Source organism: Mizuhopecten yessoensis, unplaced genomic scaffold, assembly GCF_002113885.1.
Source record: "Mizuhopecten yessoensis strain PY_sf001 unplaced genomic scaffold, ASM211388v2 scaffold3645, whole genome shotgun sequence".
In the NCBI taxonomy this organism is placed as follows: domain Eukaryota; kingdom Metazoa; phylum Mollusca; class Bivalvia; order Pectinida; family Pectinidae; genus Mizuhopecten; species Mizuhopecten yessoensis.
This window is the reverse complement of record NW_018405148.1, coordinates 282,499-301,181: the sequence shown is the minus strand read 5'-3', so window position 1 is coordinate 301,181 and position 18,683 is coordinate 282,499. Positions and strand designations below refer to the sequence as shown.

Here is an 18,683-nt window from a genome sequence, read left to right as displayed (position 1 = left end):
CACGCTGAAAGTCTAGACTTAGAGTTAATTTAAGATATGAGTATTTGCCCATTTCATAGGGACTCTAGATCTGTGTGCCAATACAGATTCTGATGCATAATCCTTAATGTAATATGGCGTTGAAGGGCTTCATGTAAGAATGTCAGAATTAATTAATGATGTGTGCTATAGGACAACACGATTGACTTACTAGTATATATTCCATATTATTATCTACATTTTCAGGAGAGGTTATGCTTTATTTTCAGGTTTTTTTTTCACGTTCTAAATGTCAGTTTATAAAGATCTCAAAACAGTAAAGTCAGCGTTGTCCAAATTAGATTGGCCACATTCCAAAAGTGGCCAAGTATTCAAATGGTATTAGTCTAACAAAACGTATTAATTTCTGTACATTGCGATGGAAGGATGCTGACCATAAAGATATATATATATATATATATATATATATATGTAAATGCACAAAAAATCCCCAACAACATAAAAAGTCATTTTTTCAACACCATGAATCCAAGAAGCCTCTTACACATTGGAATAATAATTTCTATGAATACAGATAAACAAAAATATCTAAAAACAAGAGGCCCATGGGCCTTAATGGTCACCTGATATATTTATACAGACAGTTGATTTTGTTTTTAACATGAACAGAAACATTATTCAAAGTGCAGACAAAAAACAATAAAACCACCTTATTCAATATATAGCATACAGATTTCAGACTAACAAGTATTTGAAACTAGCACCTCTTATTCTAAACAAGGAAAATGAAGAAATTTTAGCACACTGATCGACTTCTTTGAGCCCCACCCTACAGCCCTTGGGGGTAGGGCTGGCTCAAAATTTTAAAAGTATCAAACTGTCAACTCAAGGTTATAATTCCAATCAATTTATTAACATGTAATTTTCAAAGTATCATTTGCCATTATAAACCATAATAAATTTTGTCCCCCCCCCCTCCTTCCCCAGGGTCATAAACCTAAAGACCCTTCCATCTATGTAAATTCGACCCTTTTTGGCCCCACCCATCAGCCCCTGGGGGTCAGTCAGGGCTGATATGTGCTTATTATCAAACTGCTACCTAATACTGATAATGCTAACCCAACTTGAATTACTTCCAATGGAAATTAAACAAATGTTGGTCCAAAATGTGATTTCCCTATATAAACTATTGTAAAGTTTACACCCTCCCCAGGGGAAAATGAGACCCCAGGGTCAAGAAACTCACAATTTTGGTAAAGCACCTTAAGACCCTTCCATCTATAAAGAGTATTTGATTCTACCACATCTGGGTCTTGAGAAGAAGATTTTTGAAATTTTAGTCAATTTGACCCTTTTTGGCCCCGCCCCTCAGGACCCTGGGGGCTTGGGACTAAACCGGCCACTGTTTTTGTTGACCTTTGTCCATGGAAGGTCCCTGCAAAATTTCATTGAAATTGGTTTAGGGGTTTTGGAGAAGAGGTCGAAAATGTAAATTGTTTACGGACGCACGACGGACGACGATGGACAAAAGGCGATCGCAATAGGTCACTTGAGACTTTGTCTCAGGTGACCTAAAAATATCGATTACAGAATATTTAATTCATAAAATGTCCAAAATACTGTGTTCAATATTGCCAATTATATAAACAACGCGAGAATCCCCTGTAGGTGTTTAGCTTTGATGTGTGTTAATTGATTACTTAATTTGCACTGTAGACTTAATTCATAATCATCATTTTTGATGAGCTTTTACTTTGAGGCGCAATGTCAAACATTTAAAATTTTTTCAATATATTCTAAAACCATCTCCCCAGTCAAGAGTAGCTTTTATTAAATGATACTAAAATAAAAAAAACATATGTTAAAACATTCAATTTATGAATACATCACATTATTAAAGAAATTTCGAAAATATAGATTCCTTATTCTTAACACCATCTTAAAATCAAGATACATTTCAGTTCGAGCAAGCCATGCTATTTTTTAATATCATCTTATTATCTAGTCACATTTTTGGTCAAAATTTGCCCAAGAGAATCGCAGGGCGGAATGATGTACTTCTGTCCAATGACAATCTGACACTTAAAATCCTTTTGATACATTATTGTATCAAAATGCATGACAATAAGGAAATGTCAGGATAAGAAACATTTTTGATTTTTTTCAATATATTACAAAAACAAATAAAAAATCACAAGAAACCACATTTGTACTGTATTACTCAGTAAAGCTGAGAACTATTCCTGAAATGTGGTGAAAGGAGAAAACATATTTATCCAACTTAAGCTGAAGGATTTTTTTTATATTTCATAAATCCTTTATGACTCATGATCTTTACACTAAAAACGGATTTGCAATTGCCTCCCTTTGTGTATATTTCAAACCATGGAAATAGAAATTGAAATTGTACCCTTTTACCAATAACCCATTCATCTAACAACATTAGACCTAAGAAGTTTCTATTGGGTATTTATAACTTGCAGTTTTCGCTACAAGATAAATTGTACCTATTGACTAAGTCTCATCAGAAACCTGTTAAATCTGACTAAGTTATTGTGAAAAAAATCATCGACCAATCGGATAGCAGTAACTTATAGTCTTTGCCATTGCATAATATAAATATTGACCGAGTTTCCTCAAAATCTAATCATATTTGACAAAGTTATTTTGCATAAACCGTCAGCCAATCAGAGCAAATATACTATGCAATTTTTTTCTCCATTTTGAACTAGCCTCAAGTTTTGGATAATGGACATTCATATAAAGTTTCATCAAAATCGAACAATATTTAAGCAAGTCAACTTGCAGAATTTAAAGTTTGGAAATTGACAAATCAGAGCACAGTACGCTGATTAATTATGAAAATATTTTGCTCAAGTTTGAAGTTAGCCCCATTCTTTATGTGATGTACATTCATACCAAGTTTTATCAAAATTGAACGATATTTTAGTAAGTCATATTGTGGAAACCAAAGTGTGGATAGATGGCCGCTCCCCATACCGTAATATGTCCTGTCAAAATCTGAATGGGTGTAAAAAAATAGGGAAACAGTATCTACAGCAATTTTTTTGTTTTTGAATATTTGCGAGGAAGTTAATCAAATACTGAAGTGACTTAGCTTAAAGATCATTTGTTGTTGCAATTACACTTCAGCATCAATTAGATTAACATGAGCCTGTGCGTAATGAACATGGTTTTTGCCTCTGATACAAAAACAAAGTCGACTTACTGAACATACATTGTTTCCTTGAGCTTCCTGATTTTGAGGTAGAGGTGCAGTTCTTTTCTTTAATGTTTCATAGAATAACAATCTCTGCCTTTCTGTATCATGTTTTGCTGGTCGTGTAACATGCAACAATGACTTTGAAAGCAAAAATGTATTGTTCAATCCTTCTGGAGCCTCCTTCATGTTTTCTTCACTTCTGTCAATGACCGTAAGATATCGCAAAGAAATCGCGTTACTGTTGTACAAACGGGATACACACGAGTCCATTTCTTTGAATTTTACTGTATCCATCAAATCAGGCAGAATGATGAAGCTGGTACTGCAACCTTCAAATGGATTCCCACTTTGCACTGAGAAAAACAAGAAGATAATTATAAGATCATTTTACCAATAACTAGATTTTCATCGAGTTTCCTAGGTGTTATTTAGAAAAAATCTGTCACTAATAAAGTACTATCTCTGCAAACACAAGCAGAATTGAAACAAAGTCTGAAGCAATAGTTAGGACCTTACATACTGGTAAAGCTTACAATTTTGTTTTCAATACAATTCAGGTTTAGGTGAAGCAGTTACAACCACAGGGACCTGAGAATTTGTTACAGCTATATTTGGACCTTAACTAAGGTGTCTCAGGTCCCTGTGGTAACAACCACGGACAAACCCATCCTAGATATCTAGGGGTTACGCTCGCTATGTCATAGAAAATTGAAGGCACGAAGATAGCTGTTTGATTGGTCTCAGGTTCAAAACCCTGACCAATTGCTAAGCTAATACCTGTCCTTTGAAGATTACAAAGGAGAGACGCCTGACTTCAAAGCCTGTCAAATTTTACCCTTACGTGACCATCGATTCTTTTGATGTATATCAAAAGTTCGTACTAGTCTTCTTGTCTCATCAAGAAGGTGGCGCACACCAAGCTTTCAATTTTGCTATGACATATTCCAGGGGTGTAGAGAGCGAAAGTGAGCGTAACCCCTGGATATCGAGGGTGGGACAAACCTGAATCAATAGAAAAACAGGCATCTTGATTCACCTATATCCACAACTTTTCTTCTGTTCGGAAATGGTGTGAGGGTATGTATGATTCCTCAATTAATCTATAAGATGGTCCTTAAATGTTGTAAAGACTTAAAAATAACCCTGAAAGTGAAAATTCAAATAAACAAACACAAACACCCTGTTAAATACTTACGTAAATCCACTCTGAACATGTCTTGTTTGACATATACAGAAACTAAAGGCCAATCCATGTGATTCGGCAAGACATATTGAACCCGATCTACCTTTTATACTATTCAAGTGATATTACTATAGCGATTTCGTTTTAAACTAAATCATTTGATGTTATCGATTTTAATTGGTGATATTACTATAGTATACACCTTAATCCATGCAAATGCTTAATGACTGATCCAAAATAATTTGTCAGGGACAATTATTCTGAAAATAATAAGGCCCTAATTACATTGGCAATCACACCAACAGACTGTTGTGAAGTCTGTAGGTCCTTCAGATTAATGCAATCAAGATTTTTGTTTTAAAGTCAATGTTCCAAATTTATAATTGTTCTATTATGGTGCCCCATCCAAAATTCAAAGACACATAATAAAGGAGATTAATGACTCAATTTACGCCATTTTGTGATTTTTTCATTATGTAGGCGTAAATGCATAAGATACATAATATCAAATGATATAAACATCATGACAAATCATCAACTTTTTTCCATAGTGGGAATATTGGCTGTCATGTATTTGCATCACTTTATAATTAAATGTAAAAGATCTGCACTTAAGTGTACATAATTATAACTTTGGTAATTTTTTCAAACGGCCACCTATATTAAGGGCCCCTATGTGCCAATATCTGCTTCTTCAACCCATTTCACAAGCTGCTTAAATACACTGGGAAGAAAAAAAACCTACCACCTGAGTGACAGATTACTGAAAGTGTCACTCGGCTAAACTTTATACTGAAATTCAGACTGAGTGCGATTTTTTTTTATCCAATTTTTTTATTAGTAAATTGTTGTACATTATCAAATATCCCTTTCAGATATGTTGATCAAGGAAAGCACTTTTGGCTGTCTGTAGATAGGTTAACACAAAAGGTGTTGACAAAGAATTTGTTGGTGCCATAACAAAAATGGGACACTATATAAAGCCAATTAGCTGTTGATGTACTTACTGGGATGAACTCAGAACTAAAAGTATGAAAGGTGGCCTACTGGCACCCTACTCACTGCTCTCTACTGAAAAGCAGTTTATAAATGAGCAGTCACCTGTTGCACAAGATATTATACCCAAATTACCCATATAGTTATATAACAGTTTTATCAACCATTATCAAAAGACTTAATAAACAATTAGCATTTTTTGTTTTTACTTCATACACAAATTGCACCAATATGCTCGTTCGTAAAAATGCAGATTTCTACATCACATACAAGGTGTAGTTTTGCAGAACACCGTGGTACAAAAAGAGAGATGGTCATGACAGAGTAAGGCCCTGAAGCTGTCATACCCTGGAGGGTGAACAAGAAATCATACCCCAGGAGGTGACGGAGAAATCTTCAACAGGTAAAATGGGAGACAATTCAGTCAAAGGTGGGAAACGCTCTCTGTCATACCCGCCATGTAGGGAATGATTATTTTTCTCCCATCATTCCGATACTATTTCTTACAATAATAGTTTTCAGCATTTGTAATATATTTGAGCTGAGTATGACATCACAACTGACTGTTACAGTGTTGTCACGGAATTGTTTTCTTTCTGCACGCAATCTGTCATTCCCTTCAGGATGACAGAGAAATCATACCCTTAGGGGAAACGGAGAAATCTTGAACAGGGGATCCCCGCGGATAAGGGAGACCATTCAGTCAAAGGTAGGTGAGAGTAGGCATCTTACGTTTACCTTGTCCAGGCTGACACTGGGTGGCTGATGTTGTGACTTCATAATTATCTCCTAACTTTGTACTTATTTCCTCTGCTAGCACATAATCCATAGAAAGACCATCTTCATTTACTTTCTCCTCTTCATCATAGAAAATGAAGACTTTGTTTGTGTTTTGTGGCTTGGCATCTAAACAAAGTAACCAAAAAGAAATTAAAGATATTAAATATAGCCACAATTGTTTGATTCTGAAGTCCAAGATGTTCATGTATTTGCTGCTTAAACCTCCATTTTGTCATTTCAAAATGACAAAAACTTAAATTTGTCCAGTTTCCATGCTTGTGCTAACTCATTCATTCCAATCTTTGAGTTGAAAGAGTTCAAATATGTCTTTAGGGGTGAAGGAGTAATTCTTATTCCTTGTCTTCTACCGGTACATATAAACCCATGCAACACATACCAGATGTTGTCTTTAAACTACACCAATATTGTTTTTTGTTGTGTCTTGTTTTAATTTTGGTCAATTTAATAATGATTTCATCACAATAATAAGAACAAAATTTTCATTTAGGATATTAATACACTTCTATAAACATGTACTTTCTATGAAGAAGTTCATTTATGAGGGTATGACAGTAACTGCAATTTGCTGTGTATGAATACAATTGTACATAGCTTGAGTACCAATGCTACAATTGTGCGACTACAAACATGGACAATATATAAGTTCTTTAAAAAAAACATTTAAATTGTTTCCTGGCACTTAGATCGAACTTCTTTTAAAATCATTCTAATCTTTTCAAATATAAGTCATTTTCTTAACTCTTTCATCACTGTAGACCATAATGGACTTGTCCAGATCAATGCATGGAAGTTTCTACTAAAGATGCATAGGGTGAAAGGGTTAAATTAAAAACAGATGAATATGATATGATAGCTTGTTTTATCTTTCAAAAGAAATGGCCTGCTCTGTGGTATATCTGACAAACTAACTAGTCGTCTGCAGAGGGTTCAGAACACTGCAGCACGGCTAGTTACTCGTACTCGAAAGAGAGAGCACATCACACCTGCGCTTTATTCGTTGCACTGGTTACCTGTACGATACAGGTCGCAGTACAAAATTCTGGTATACACATACAAGGCACTGAATGGAACAGCTCCTCCGTACCTACAGGAACTTGTTACCCTGTATCAGCCGTCAAGATCACTGCGGTCGGAGTCAGAATCTTTGTTGTGTGTCCCAAAATCTCGTACTGTGACCTACGGAAACAGATGCTTTGGGAGGGTTTCGGCTACGTTGTGGAATAGCNAAAACCATTACTATTATCCATTGGTTGTAAAGCACCTTAGAGTAATTTTACGAATTATAAAGGGCGCTATATAAATGTTGTATATTATTATTATTATTATGTCATATCAGTTGTTCCTCTGTTGCAACATACTCCAATATTTTCATATGATCTGAAAATTGCGTACCATAATAGCGTGACCTAATGTACAGCCTGACTTTGCCATTTCTACTTATAAACAATAGGCAGAAGACCAGAATAACGACGAATGCCAGCACGCCTACAGGAATCAGTACTCGTCTCACTGGGAAGGGGGAGCGTTTGTTCACCACATCAACTGTAACAGAAAAAAATGGATCTTCTTTAATTTGATTTCAAGACTGCCATTCCATTTTTAAAATGCATCCACTGAATTTTCTTTTAAGAAAGATAACTTTCGAAAATAACTCTATATATCCCTGCTTTCACCCTGACATTGCTATCCAGGGAGTTATTCTTCTGTTCTGTTTGTAGGTCTGGAAACTAAACCACCCCTGCAACCTCACTCCCATTGTAATAAGTTAGGTCAACATTTGACAGGTGAATAGGGCATTAATTGACTTTACCCCTCCTGATAGTTACTGACAACAAGACAAAAGGCATAAGATGCTGAGAGGGCTGTATACGTGGCTCAAACAGTTTGGTTTTCAGAAATTGCTGTTAGAATATTTCAGCATAAATCAGTATTTGGACTGAGGGATAAAGCATTCCCCACAACCAAGCCTGGCTTTAGGAAATAGACCATTTCCTATGGAACGAAAAACTTACTATATCCCTCAAGCCCATACTTTAACTGTTTACTTACATAAAAATAAATCTCTATCCTCTAGATCTGCTAGTCATTTATTTACCTCTTTTGATATGTAGATGGTTTATAGCGGTGTTTGAGGAATTTAGCACAATGCACACAAAGCTGTCGCCAAAGTCAACTTTCTGTATGTCATCGATCGTCAGTGTTGTCACAATGTGCCTTCCAGCATTGCTGTAAAATATAAGATGACAATACTTTACAATTGACTTTGAATGAAATAAATAATTGTAACGAAACAATCAACCTTAAGCTGTCTGTAATATATTTGTTTTTAGCTATGCATGTATATACAAGTATATACTGTGGCAAGCATCTCCAAAACGTTAAGAGTTCTACACTGGGCTATGTTGATAGTTCATTTTTCACAATAATGAATTTCTACAGTATTTCAGATAAAAAAAGATGAGTACCACTATAAAATTCAACACTGGGGAAAATGGTTTTTCACCATCTTTGCGGTCTAGAAGATAATGACCATACAAATGTAATATAATTTGTCAATGACAATAATTTGACAGATGTAACATACACTGTAATTTAAAAGTACTCTACATCTTTTGCAAAACTGTGTAGAGGAAATTAGATATGAACATCAACCATCAAGTACAAGAGTTACAATAAAACTAATTAATTACAACAATTAAATATAATACATCCTCCCGACAGAATTATTTAACATTTAATTTACCTTTTGAATGTTTCATTTTGGAAAAAAGTTAAACATAAGGATGCTCCTTGTATTACCTTCTGTCATCTGACTACCATCTACAGATAACTAAATCTAGCCACTTAGTGCCGATCCCCACCAGTAGCACCACCTATTGGCGTAATTAGTCAAACCAATTTTACCATATATTAACTGGGTGAAATTACAGCTGAGAATTTATACACAGTGACTAGTATGTTTAATGTGACATATCTTTCTGATACATGAGATGAACTGCGGTTCATATTACCATTATGGTAATATGAACCGCCCCATGGTGAAATAAAGGGTTTCAACGATTTTTCTATTTTTGTTGTATTCTATCTGAAATGACAAAAATTAAGTCAGGGGTAGAGAAATTTAGGGTGGGGCATGGGCCCTCACTTTAACACAATGGTGAAATGAAGGGTTTCAGCCATTTTTTTCTATTTGACTTTTTTAAACTAAATCTGGTTTAGATTAACATCAGTTCGATGTCCAGAATATGAAAATAACAGAAATTTAGTCTGGGGTAGAAAAATTTAGGCCGGGGCAGGGGCCCTCCACTTTACCATAATGGTGAAATGAAGGGTTTTAGCATTTTTTTTCTATTTGACTTTTTTAAACCAAATCTGGTTTAGATGTTACATCAGTTTGATGTCCTGAATATGAAAATCACAGAAATTATGTCTGGGGTAGAGAAAAATCAGGTTGGGGCAAGCGCTTCACTTTACAATAATGGTGAAATGAAGGGTTTAAGCAATTTCTTTTTCATTATTATGTATATTTGTGGTCTAGTCAAGATCAGAATGAACAAAATGAACGACAGATTTGATAAAGTACTTATAATACCTTCCCTCTAGTAAACTTGAATTTGTGGGGAATACAAATATTGGATGGAGGTTATGTATATGATCATGAGGCAGTATGGATTAGGCCTATATATGTACACAGCACCTTGTACATTAATTTGCAATGTAAACATAATGTGAAATTTGGTATCCTCTTGTTGGTGGTTCTTCTGTCCATTTCCAAAATCACTTTAAAGTTATTAAATGGGGAAATTACGTGGCATGTACGAGTTAAAGGGCCCATACACTTTATATGGCCCATACACTAGCCCAGCGTAAAGGTAAAAAGTTATGGCCAAGAGGCCTCAGCCAAACACATTACACAACTTTGACTGGTTCTCCCAAATGATATGTCTGTCCAACATGACTATTACCTTAAAAATAGAATGAAAAGAAGATAAGGACACCTCCTTGTGACTATTGGGGAATAATGTTCTGATACTGTGTAGCTATAATCTAGATACCCAGACAGGCAGCACCATATCAATAATTTACCTAACATATATGTAGGAGCATCAAGAGGCGGGACAATCAATAATTTTGGGGAGGGGGCTTTCGTAATGGTCTCTCAACACATGTTGTTCCTAGAAGTGGTCTCTTAAGCAAACTTGACAGTAAAGTTTAGGTAATACAGACCTGACATTTGAGGTCACATGGTATCTGCCGCCCTTCAGATCTGATACTTTTGTGTAGTTGGGTCCCCGTTGCAGATACCAGTCAGCAGAGTACGGTTTAACACTGTAGCAGCCATAGTCTGCCACACACGAACTTGTTACATTCCTACCCAAGTCTGTAAGCACCTTGTTCAACGTAAGATGCACAAACACATTTTGCCTTCGAGCACATTCTGCATGACAAATGAAAGATAAGAATAAGGACTTGCACAATCTCAAATGAGGAAGTTATCACATTATTTTGTATAAAACAATTTTAACATGCATCCTCGAAATCCAAGGTTTTTCGATCTCAATACACACACCTTCTCTGCACACCTGGAATAAGTCATGATAAAATTGAAGTCTCTTTATAATGCTATACCTTGCAATTGTGGATGATACAAGTAGAATAGTTTGGTGTTTACGATAAAGATCAAAGGAAATGCATGGCAACGTAATGATAAAAAGCAACAGGCATTGAAATTTGGTGTATTTTCTTTGTAGTCTTCAAAGTACAGGTTAACAGCCGATCAATTGGTCAGGTTTTTATTCCTAAAACCAATCAAATAATCTACCGCAGGTTCTCAATGTTATCATGAAATACTTCAGGGATGAAGGTAAATACTTGTACTAGTTGAGAGGCAGTACCCTTGGATTGTATGGATATAACTGAACAACATCAATATGCCTTTCAATCTTTAAATGATATGAAGTACAGGAAGACTTCAATTTTATGAGACTGACTATTAGGTTTTAATTTGCAAAATAAATTAAACCATATCATATCAGCTTCTGTTTCACACTCGGAATTTAAACTTAAATATTTGAAGTACATTTTAACAAGGAATGTTATCCCCCGCTCAACGTGTATCTAGGGTTGCACTTCTAAATGCACATTTTGGATGCTGAATTGACCTTTATTTTATGCGTCATGTTTTTATTGACCTTTGAACTGCGAGTGGGGGATATCGATGACAGCGTCTTCTTTTTTACTATGTAAGTATTTAACTCCATATTCACATACATGTACATCTTGTATTAGTGCAAATATCATTTTGAGTTGGCACATTTATGTAAAGACAATGGAAGTGTAAATAGACCTGCAACTCTGAGGTTATAATGGCAATTTCTCAAAACAACCGGGTGTTTGCAGAATGCGTATGCTAAATGTGACCTATTTTTTCACAAACCCATTTTTTTTTCTGTGAGACAAATATGCTAATTAACTTACCATATAGCTCCAATTCAATGGTGCGCGTTTCATGTAAATCATGTTCAGTTTCCGCTACTGCCTTGCACCTGTAGAGGCCATTAGTGTTTTTATTGTACAGGGAGTCAGCATCAAGCTCCTCACCATTAACATTATCAATGTAAGTGCTGAGGAGAGTCAATTTTTTGTTTCCCTTAGCCAGATAGACAGTCGGTCTCCATTTTGGATTATTTTCCGTTACGATTGGAACCCAATTACCTCGGAATTCGTGAAACCAGGAAATAGAGCTAAATTTTGAAGAATCAACATCACAATACATGTCTACTGCTGAACCAAGTTTCTCTTCAATTTTGCAGGGTCCAGTAGTAGACACATTTTCAGACGGGTTATTCCTCCATTGATCTGAAACAAAATGGAGAAGAAGAATCTTTAGAATATGTTTTACCGGTTGATATTATTTAGGCTAGAAACAGACCTACTTTCTTATATGTTACTCCTGATCTACAGATCAGCAATAGTGAAAACCCAACAAGCAGGGCTAGAGACTTCAATATAATTGGTAAATATAGTCAACAAAACTTATTTAATATATCACGCGAGTCCTACATCAATGTAATAGGTCCATGACTCCTGAAAGTAACATTCTCAGTATAAAATAGAAAAGTTCACTAACTATATTCCTACATGTATGACATTAAATCATCGATGTCTGGAAATATTTTTCCATGGACAGACGTTTCTGACATCTATAGCACACAATTGGGAAGAGATGGAATAACATTAATAGCAAGTGCAAAATCTGTCACTGACACTAACAGGAATGCAGACAGGACTTTACAAACATCTGGAGTGCCATCCCATATACACCTCTTGCAATGTTGTGCGGTCCATGAGGCTTTGATGCCAATGATGGACCTATGTTATCGATCAGTGCAAAATATTGACCCCTTCAATTATCTAAGCAATCTACTGATGTTGAGTGACAATTTAATATTTTTTCTTGTGTTTAATTTCCTTGCATTTTGTTAGTTGACTTTGTCACAAGAAATGTTTAGTTGTTTTTGTATTGATATTTTCCCCTATCAGTATTAAGGTATTTATAATGGTTTTTCTTCTTAAGCAAGGCATTTTATAGATGGAAGACCTGTAAGGCATTCCCCGATGAGGCCTAGCGGGCCTATATCGCTCACCTTAATATTTGATCAATGATGGGAAAAGTGTTCTCAATAAAAGTAAGTTTGGAAATATTTCCATATCTTGAGTCTCCTTTGCTTAAGAATATTCCAGACTAAATGAGACTTTATACTACTCTATCCCAGCATGATACCAGTCAAATATCACCACCTAGGGCCTCCTGGTAATGCAGAATAAGTTTTAATATATTTGACCACTTTGGCCTTGAAAGTAGGTCAAGGTCATTTAGTTATTTGGAGGAAAGTTCATAGCACTACATCCCAGGTACTTACTGGCCAAATATCATCACCTTTGCCCTCCTGGTTATTCAGAAGAGGTTTTTAAAGATTTTTACATATTTGACATCTGTGACCTTGAAAGTAGGTCAAAGTCATTTATTTGAAGACATGTTACACCTTAAAGCATTTTGTCCAAGGTACCTTCTCGCCTAATATCATGGCACTAGTTCATCCAGTTCTTAATAAGAAGTCATTAAAAGAAGATGTTGACAAATGACAGACAGCTGACAACACATCATTCTATACGTTGTGCCAGGTGAGTTAAATAAATTATGGTGACCTTGATCTTGTACCTTTTAAACTCAAAAATGAATCCTTCAGCAGGCTCGTTTAAAAAACGATTCAGGCTGGTATTGATATCAGACTGGTATTGATAAGATTCAGGCTGGTATTGATAGGATTTAAAATGATAAGGAATTCTAATCAATACAGAGTGAAGAAATTGATTTTTTAATCATTGGCAATCTTGATTTTTGAAACTTTACTAGACATGAAAGTTTCATATAAACAATATCATAAATAAAAAGGGAAAGATAAATCGAGCAAAGCAGTTTCAGTCGTGTTTCAAGCACTTTCTCCCTCATTGGAGGTTTAAGAGGTTGACACATATGAGGACCTTAATTTATTGAGCAGAAATATATTTAAGATTGTACCAGCAACACAACATGTCTACTTTATTCTTTTCTGGACATGATTTCAAAGGGTGATACATGTAACTACTAATTTTTTATTGTTGTATAGAGAGTGAAATCAAGGGAGATATTTTGCCCAATTCCTATTTTATTATTTAAAGGCATCATGACAGCAGTTTCAAGTGAGGTATAGATAATATTCACGTGTTATATTACTAATTATCCCTTAACTCATTCACCCCTGAAATTTCATAATGAACTATTCCAACCTTTGGATTGGAAGAGTTCAAATGTGTGTTCTGGGGTGAATGAGTTAAAATGTGACATACAAAAAAATGTATTTATATCTGCATACATATTTATTTTCAGAAATTAATCATAAAGCTTCATCATCACATGAAGATTGTCAAGTATGTATACATGCACAAATCATTACAGGCCCAAAGCTGCCTATACACTGGTACCCAGGGGAATCCACCATATCTTGTATCAGAAAAACAAAACAATACAAAGACAGTGCCAGCTGCTGTACCCCCTTGACAACTACATGTTCCAAGGCCTTCCTAGACCCACTCCTAAATGAATCCACTCTGAACAATGGCTAGCTATACTCCTGCCTTACCTTTGCAGTAAGGAAGAGGGGACACATTGACAGTGCCGTACAATACAGCTAGGTTGAACCAGATGATATGGCCGCCCTTCACCTTCATCACAACCAATTGAATCTATGGCGAATACATTTGCAGGCCATCGTCTTTAAAACATGCTGCAAAGAAAATATCATTTTAAAAATATTGAAAATCTAGTTTTGGAGTAAGAATGTGTTTTATTACTGTTAGTGAGAATGAGGTATACAAGTTGAGAGTGAATAATATATGTAATTAAATTAGAATCACAAAGCTTGGGGAAAATCAATCATGGCACTGTAAAACAATAAAATACAAAGCAATAATAAAAATACACAATAACAATTGCACACATATATATTCCGTCTTTGCGTATTGCAGAGTTATCTTCTCTTGGGAGCAGGTATTGATTGTTACGTCATTGGTCTGTGTTAGAAAATTACATTGTTTTCTCAAAAATTGATGACGTTATTCACACAAACAAGTGACGTAACATTCTCCCGCACCTGACAGATTTATCTCCCGTTTTGCCGGTGCTAGATTTATCTGTCTCCGCCCTAGGGTTGAGACGGGGGGATTCCCCTATTCATAACAATGGCATGACGTCACTTCAACAATACAATGACGTCACGTCAACATCCATCAACAAAATGCCTGTATGTGTTTTGGGTCCATGTTTACCTTTATTTCACATTAAAATACTGTTAGATCTGGGAGAAAAATAATCAATCGCTACTGGTTGTGTAAGATAGAGAAATCTCAACCCTCGGACAAAGATTTTTTTGTCCAGAACTCGGCAAGCCTCGTTCTGGACAAAAAAATCTTAGTCCTCGGGTTGAGATTTCTCTATCTTATACAACCAGTAGCGATAGATTCTATTAATCAATACCTGCTCCCAAGAGAAGATAACTCTGCAATACGCAAAGACGGAATACATTCATATACTAATTTTCTAATGAAACTTCATTAATATATTTAAATTAAATATTATAAAAGTCACAATTTACTACTGATAAGCAATATATATTATTGAGCGGAGCCAATACGAAGTACTGATTTTTTTCTTCTTTTCTGCTACACAAAAAAAAAGGATGATATACATATGTATATATGAATACCTATAATAGAATTAATGACACAAACAGTATACAATTTTCCTTTGTACATCAACTTCTATACCAGTACACACGCTGACAGCTATCTGCTCGAAATAACGTGAATCGAGATTCATCTATTAAGAGCATGGACCTCCAATATCTCGTAGGAAAATGCCTTGGCATATGTGCAGTCAATATATAGTGAAAGAGTCTTTAGTGAAATATGCTACAAGCAGGTCTTCAACAGTTTTGTCAGAAAATTTGATATCCAGTCACTGGACCCAATTATATATCACATTCTGGTAAATGGTCTGCTGAGATCTCTGTGTCCTGCCTGTTGAAAGGTACCCTTGACCTTTTGGTTGTTTTTCAATTTTTAATGCACTATTACCTTGGAAGACAGTCAAGGTCATTCTTTTTAACAAACTTGATAGCTCTTCATACAAATGTAAGCATGCTACTAGCCAAATATCATGATTTTAGGCCTCTTGGGTTTTTCAGGAGAAATTGTTTAAAGAAAAAAGAAAAAAAAGGAGGCCTGAGGCAGATGCAGGACACTAAGTGGCAACATTACAATTCCCTATCCTTTGGGCAGGTGAGCTTAAACCTATAAGCTGACTGGTCAATTTTCCTTTGTACATTGCATATCATAAACTAGGTTTGCTATTTTCATTTTTTTAATTCCTTGGTGATTCTGTCAGATCTGTACCGCTTTATCAATTCAAAACTGTTTTATTTCTGTTACAGAGATGATTTTATAAATTGGATTTAAAAAGATGCATGTCTCCTTTTCTATATCACTACATTTTATCTCCTTAAGGCTAACAAGCCACAGCTTCAGTCATGTGTAACTTAACCATTTTCCAATTCTAAAACCATATATAAGTTATTAAAACAAATTATATCTGTACTACATTTATTAATTAATGCTCCCAGAAACTTTGATTGATTCAGTCTTATACCCATTTGATCCGGCTAAGGCTTGCTCTTAGCTAATTTCCGTATTTTCCTATTACATTTTTTCTAGCTTCTAAGGGCTTGTTTTTGTGTATGTAAATGTCTTTTCCAGCTAGAGCTCACTAAATAGTTTTATCAGCCTAAGTAAGAGTTATTTCCCCTTCATTATCAAGGCACTGTATTCCGTCTTTGTAGCTATTGTAGTATATAGCTCTTACTAAAACCTTATAGCTTCAATGGAATTTCATCTAGCTCATTTCCTTCTACATAAATATGTATATGACATCACCAATGGATTTTATTTAGCTTGTTTGGAAATATTTATGAGGTGAAATTTCCACTTTCAGTAAAATTTCCTATTTCAAGATAAAAGAATAATTAGATTCCTCTTTATCAATATAATTATCATTTTCTAACATGATATGTTTTCTGATCCTCTAAAATATTGTTTTTTATTACACTTTTACCAATAAAACATTGAAAATTGTTCCTTCTATAAAAGTCATATTTTTACCTAGTGAAAAACATCACTTTTGCTGATTTGACCAATCAAAACACTGATTACAAACTACCATGAGAAAAATTACAAGTCACCCGACTAGTCAAAGCCTGGTTAACTTAATGATATGCAGACCTAGAGAAAATCTGTCCCAGACCTCAGCCTATTATACTTCCCAGCATAATCATCTGCTACCTAATGCATGGTGGAACTATTTTCTGGGGGAAGTTTACACAAAATAACGTTCAATTCCACAGTTTACTTTCATTTTCATACAAGCCAGCAGATTGTGCAGGTCAAAAGTTTTAACTATTTCATCAGAGAAAACTCACGTTAAATGAAACACAATGTCAGCTTCCCCAATTAGGCGTAGACATTTCCAGAATGTATAAGAGAACCAGGGTCCTATCTGAGAGTGTTTAACCCTTTCACCCCTATGTAACTTTAGAAGACTCTGCCATGCATTGATATGGATGAGTCCATTGAGGTCTACAGTGGTGAAAGGGTTAAGTATAACTTACATAGTGGAGTTGACATTTTAATTATCATCAGGATAAATTTTGACAAAACAATTTTTCATTTTCCCAACCATTTTATACTCGGTACTTATATCAACAACGCTTAATAGTGACCTGAGCTTTTTTAGATAGTTAAATAATGATAGTTATTTAGCATACTTTATTTAAAATATAAACTTAAATACCTACATTATTAAAATAAGTAATGAAAGGAATTAGTTACGATTCTTTACTAAATACATTAATCAAACCGGAAATTACTGTCATGTAGTGGCAAAAATCACTTACTGTACCGTCTTTACAATCCCCATTTCTTCACACACGCACACCGATATTAGTTTGTAACAAACTAGGAATTTTAAGTGTCTTCTGTTCTGTGTCATTGAAGTGGGCCGTTACGAAACAGGATTTCCTCTCCTTTAGAAGTGTTGCTCTGAGAAAAACAGGATTTCCCCTCCTACATGCATGGTGTCATACGCTTAATTTCCCACTATTGACAGACAAAACAAAAGTAGAATTTGGGTGTGTGTAAATGACGGATTTTAAACCCTGTTACATGTAGTCACCACGTAACTACTAAAATTGACGAAAATGTTGTTGTAATTTCAATTCACAAACAAATGCGTTTTGAATATATATATATATATTAACAAATTAATTTTAGTCCCACTCAATATTTTATTATATTTTAATAATTAGATAAGTACTTTGATGAAAAGTAAGCAAGTACAAGCTTCCCGCAAGTTACTAATACCGATAGGGGGAACTTATCAGCCAGACAATAGTTCCCCCTGGTAACTAATACAGAGAGGGGGAACTAATCAGCCAGCCAATAGTTCCCCCCTAGTTACTAATACAGAGAGGGGAAACTAATCAGCCAGTCAATAGCAATAGTTTCCCCCTGGTTACTAATACAGAGAGGGGGAACTTATCAGCCAGCCAATAGTTCCCCCCCTGGTAACTAATACAGAGAGGGGGAACTTATCAGCCAGCCAATAGTTCCCCCCTGGTAACTAATACAGAGAGGGGGAACTAATCAGCCAGCCAATAGTTCCCCCCTGGTAACTAATACAGAGAGGGGGAACTTATCAGCCAGCCAATAGTTCCCCCCCTGGTAACTAATACAGAGAGGGGGAACTTATCAGCCAGCCAATAGTTCCCCCCTGGTAACTAATACAGAGAGGGGGAACTTATCAGCCAGCCAATAGTTCCCCCCTGGTAACTAATACAGAGAGGGGGAACT

The 18,683-nt window shown here is 35.4% G+C and overlaps 1 protein-coding gene across 2 annotated transcripts; it reads right to left on the bottom strand.

Annotated features, from left to right (window-relative positions):
• Window positions 1-1,513: 1,513 nt before the first annotated feature.
• LOC110447890 lies at window positions 1,514-17,925 on the bottom strand. 2 transcript variants are annotated; one of them, XM_021493857.1, is made up of 8 exons: window positions 17,729-17,925; window positions 14,366-14,509; window positions 11,661-12,041; window positions 10,410-10,620; window positions 8,278-8,408; window positions 7,575-7,724; window positions 6,114-6,287; window positions 1,514-3,555 (listed from the first exon to the last, which is right to left on the bottom strand). In XM_021493857.1, exons 2-8 carry the CDS (start codon window positions 14,451-14,453, stop codon window positions 3,122-3,124), a joined length of 1,569 nt encoding a protein of 522 aa, XP_021349532.1. In that variant the 5' UTR covers window positions 14,454-14,509; window positions 17,729-17,925; the 3' UTR covers window positions 1,514-3,121. The 2 variants fall into 2 exon arrangements, with proteins under 2 accessions (XP_021349532.1, XP_021349533.1); XM_021493858.1 differs by having other exon boundaries at window positions 6,120-6,287.
• Between the last annotated feature and the right edge of the window lie 758 nt (window positions 17,926-18,683).